This window comes from Etheostoma spectabile, chromosome 17 (genome assembly GCF_008692095.1).
Source record: "Etheostoma spectabile isolate EspeVRDwgs_2016 chromosome 17, UIUC_Espe_1.0, whole genome shotgun sequence".
NCBI lineage: Eukaryota > Metazoa > Chordata > Actinopteri > Perciformes > Percidae > Etheostoma > Etheostoma spectabile.
Window position 1 is genome coordinate 7589148 of NC_045749.1, and position 4615 is coordinate 7593762.

The following is a 4615-nucleotide window of genomic DNA, read 5'->3' on the forward strand; positions in this document are numbered from 1 at the left end:
TATATATATATATATATACATAGTAGTTTCTACACATTATCCAACTCCACACAGTGAAAGGAAGCCTACATGCAGTACATAAAACCAACCAATATTCAATCATTCCTCCTCACACTCTGACCCCTCTTCATAACCTGTACATCCCTATTAAAACATCCCCATTAAAAGGGTATTTACTTCATAATATTAACTGTGCAGTCTTGTATTGCAATGATACAGTAGTGGTTACTGTCATTTCTCTTCCTCTTCAGATATGCCAGCCAGCTTGTCTGAAACCTGATCTCCTGTTTGTTGTATTCTGTTTGGCACAACCCATCATCCGCCAGCATTGCTAAAATGTTGCCTGTATAAATCAATAGTTGACATCCTGCCAGACAGGCAGCCAGAGAGCTTGAGATGCAGCGCACTCCAGAGAGACAAATGGAGAAAGAGACAGGAGGAAAAGCAGGAGGAAAGATTGATACTGCAGTGTGGGGTCTTTTATAAAAAACACAGAATAAAGGCCACAGCAGAGGGAAATATAAATACCAACATCAGATCACAGACACCATGTTTCATAAAGAAAACACAAGCCAAGGCTGCACTCTAGAAGTGTGATTTGAGGCCATAAGAGGACAGCAAATCGGGAGCGTAAACAAACAGCAGCAGGCATTTATCTTTACACCTTCATATTCCAACTATATAAGGCCATATCAGATTTACTTGAGTAAATCACAAAAACAGATGTCCAAGGCATGTCAGTCATGTTTGCCCAGCTGTGTTGTGTGGATATTAGTCTGACATTATTACTCTTATGGAGACATGGTTTGTTTTAAATTAGTCCGCCGCTGGTTGATGACAGTTGCTTTGGCCAACATCCAGCTAGCTTTTATTGACTGAGGTCTGTTAGTGTTACTCAAGAGGTCCTGGGCAGCACTGCAGCCTAACCTTTCTTGGTTTTGTAGTCTTTGGTTTTGACACATTCATCTATGTTTACAACAGCTGTACAATACTCAACAAGAACCAGCAATTAAAAAAGCAATCTTGTTAATGTAATAATCCGATGTGCATCCAATCCCAGCCAAGATGAAATACATTTAGACCAAGATCATAATTTCTAGCAATTAAGCAATTCAGTAAAAAAGATTATATGAGAAAAAAAAAGTGAGTTGGACAGACCTACCTATCAAACAAGTAGATCCTTCTGCCAAGCTAGAAGTATGTTGTTTTATCAGGGCACGTGTGTAATTTAAGTGTGGGAGAAAAACATAGCACTTCTCACTTCACCTTAAGTGCCAAAGAGGGTAACTTCAGTCACCCTGGAGGTGGATGTGCAGAGAGTTAAAGAGCTGTTATTAGACTGTACTCATGAAAAATGTGTCCAATGTCTCCAGTTTGTCCATCCTCCAATGGTAAATCACTTTGGCCACATGCAAATACGCACATTGTGTCATCTCCCCATACACTGTCTCCAGAGCACACACACATACAATCAACACCGTAGACGCACACACACACACACACACACACACACACACACACACACACACACACACACACACACACACACACACACACACACACACGTCACATACATTTTACAGATGCTGCTTTGCCTTGCAAAAGGCTGTTTCTCAAATTCACAACAAAGATAATTTGTGTATCCGTTGCGACAACATCTCCATCAACACAGACACACACACAAAGGAACACGGCTTAAAGTGGATTTATTGCTGTAAAGCTTATCTGACACAACAGCAGAGAAAAAACAACTGCAGTCTAAACATCATTTCTGCCCTGGATTTCTGGCTTTCTTTATTAACACAAGGCAACAGGGCATTCGCCTTTTGCACACTTTGATATGTTATGACAACCTCTGCAAACACTAATTAAACTATATTAGATAACATAGGCCCGATATAGTCTGCCTGCCTCCTTCAGCTGAGTGTGACACCAACCAATGCACCGGCATATCAATGTCATTTAGGCAAGATAGCTGCCGGTCGAGCCCACCTGGAATAATTGGCCTTCTCTCTCCTCTGTAGAAATTTTGACAAAAAATGCCATTGTGTTGTCTTAGTTGTTGTCTTTACTTTTAGTCATTGGATTGATTTCAAATTAATACTGTTAGTTTGTAAGGCACTGAACGGTTTAGGGGAAAAACACATTTCTGATCTTTTGCTGCATTATGAACCATCCTGACCTCTCAAATCGTCTGGGACCGGTCTGCTTTCTGTCCCCAGAGTCAGAACTAAACGGGAAGCAGCGTTCAGTTTTTATGCACCACATATCTGGAACAAACTCCCAGAATATTGGCTGAAACTCCCAGTTCTTTTAAATAAAGGCTGAAGACTTTTCTGTTCATTTCTTAAACTGCATTCTAACATTTATTCTTGTATTTCATTCTTGTATTTTATACCTGCCTTATTCTATTTTAGCTTGTTTATGTTTTCTATATTCATTCATGTATTTTGTTGGTTTCATGTAAAGCACTTTAAATTGCCTTGTTGTTGAAATGTCATATATAAATAAAGTTGCCCTGCCTTGCCTTAGTCATCTAAGAAACTATAATGCAACTGTGGGCCAACTTGCAAAACCAATAATGGCTTTTGAAATTACACGCATTATCATCTTTGCCTCATCAAGCATTGCCAAAGTGTCATCAGCAAAACTGGCCCTCACAGCACACCAGAAGCCTGGTTAAGTGAGGATATAGACAACCTTAATGTTATTAAGTGTTCTACTTGCAGCATTAGCATCTTATTAATAATTGCACAGTGTTGTTGCTTGTGTCTTTAAAGTAGTTCCTGTACATAATGCATGACCGTGTGTTGTTGTCATTGAGATATGGAACATGTTTATTTTAGATTTATGAAATGAGGCAAAGGAGTGTAAGGAAAAGCCGCTCTGCATTTTTCTGTCAAATACAGCGACAGCCAAATGATCTCTGACAACAATGGTCAGATGCTCTTGCAAATAAGCTTATGTTGTAATGGTCAAAACCACCAATGAGTCATGTACACGTTTAAATGCGTTATGACCCCCTTTATATTTGTTTAAATGAGTGGTCTTTACAAAGCTAACTTCAAACTAAACACTGTAAACAGGCTAATTTGTATAGGCTGAGGATACAGCCAGTGTGTACACTTTCCACGTAAAGCAATCACCGGCTGACAGGTGACATATAAATGGACAGTCAAGAGAAGAAGAGCAAGTGGTGGTAACAATCTCTTTCTGTGTCCACTATGCCTTCTGTTACAATAACACAGACACAGAAAGTCAATGAGACCCATGCACATGTAGAAAGAGAAAGATCCAGCTGATTATATAAGAAGAAAACTCACCGTCATGTTCCATGACTTGACCCAGGGAATATTATCAGCACTGTGAATTGATCCTTGCCTCTTCCCGACACACCACCTCTACAGCACCCTCCCTCCCCCCACTGACTCCCCCTCGTCCCTTTCTCACTGTCTCCCTTCTACTCCCCTCCCTTTTCTCTTTCCCTCGCTGTCTACTTCCTCTCTCTTCACTGTCTGCTCCTCACTCGCCCCTCCTCCCTCCGGCTAACCCCCCCCCCCCCATTGCTTCTATAAAGAGCATTACAAGTTAATGTTTGTTTCCATCTGAGTTTGTCGTTCCCCCTTCCAATCTGTGTCTCCTCCTGCATTTATCTCCATCTCCCTGCTTGTCAAGTTTTTATTCCTTCCTTTGGCTGCTGTCTGGCTCCATCTCACCCATTTTTTTCACTCTCCCTCCTGTCTTGAGGTCCCACAGTGACGTAGGGAATACGGAGAGGAGGGGAGAGGAGAGTAAGAGAAAGGGAAAATAGAAAGGTGATGCATGAAATAAGCAGGTAGTGTGCTGTACAGGGGCGGTTCCAAGATTTTTTAAGTGGGGTGGCACAAGGGGGGGACCAACAATTAGTCGGACTACGGCATAGAAACAAGTCTGCTTAGAAACATAGGAAATATTGGATTGGATAGATATTTTTATTTTAAACTTAAATTGTATACTTTATAAATAATACACATTTTCTATAGTCTGCCACCCCCCACCTCCCTACTAACCCCACCCCTGGTGCTATATGTGTACTTTCTTCATCTATACATTTATTCATATATCAAGAAGACGTCACATTATCAACAGGATGGTAAAGTGGTAAACAGAAGACATGTTTGTTATATACAAGTCTTATATGCAGATTCTATCAATCCAGGGACAGTGACATGTCTACCTACTGTAATTATTTGGGTGCTATAGTTTTCTCACTGCCAAGGCAACTCATGACGCACACCCCGTGATATTCCAACAAAGCACGTGAACTAATCCAAAACATCAGTTTTATTTTGAAGGCTGTTTTAACCTTATTTGATTTAATTTCAACTAGGGCTAAAACAAATAATGTCACTATCAATACATATGTTGATTATATTTTAATATAATCGTTTGTTCTACAAAACATGTCACACAAAATTTCCCAGAGCTCAAGGTGAATTGTTTAAATTGCATGTTTTATCCAAACAAAGGTCAACATTCAATTTACAATGATTTAACAGCAAAACATCTGTCCATTTGAGATGTTGGAAGCAGAACATTAATCTATGATAATAATAATGATAATAATAATAATAAT

General features: G+C 39.8%; 1 protein-coding gene across 3 annotated transcripts in view; it reads right to left on the bottom strand.

Annotated features, from left to right (window-relative positions):
- Positions 1 to 4615, bottom strand: part of phactr2 (phosphatase and actin regulator 2) — a 45912-nt gene that overhangs the window by 35758 nt on the left and 5539 nt on the right. The window contains exon 1 of one of the 3 annotated variants that reach the window (XM_032540964.1): positions 3324 to 3404. The exons of the other annotated variants lie outside the window; for them this stretch is intronic. Within the exon in view, the coding sequence (XP_032396855.1) occupies positions 3324 to 3336 (13 nt within the window). The 5' untranslated portion in view covers positions 3337 to 3404. Of the gene's footprint in view, positions 1 to 3323; positions 3405 to 4615 lie in introns of those variants that run through there. 3 annotated transcript variants of the gene reach the window in all.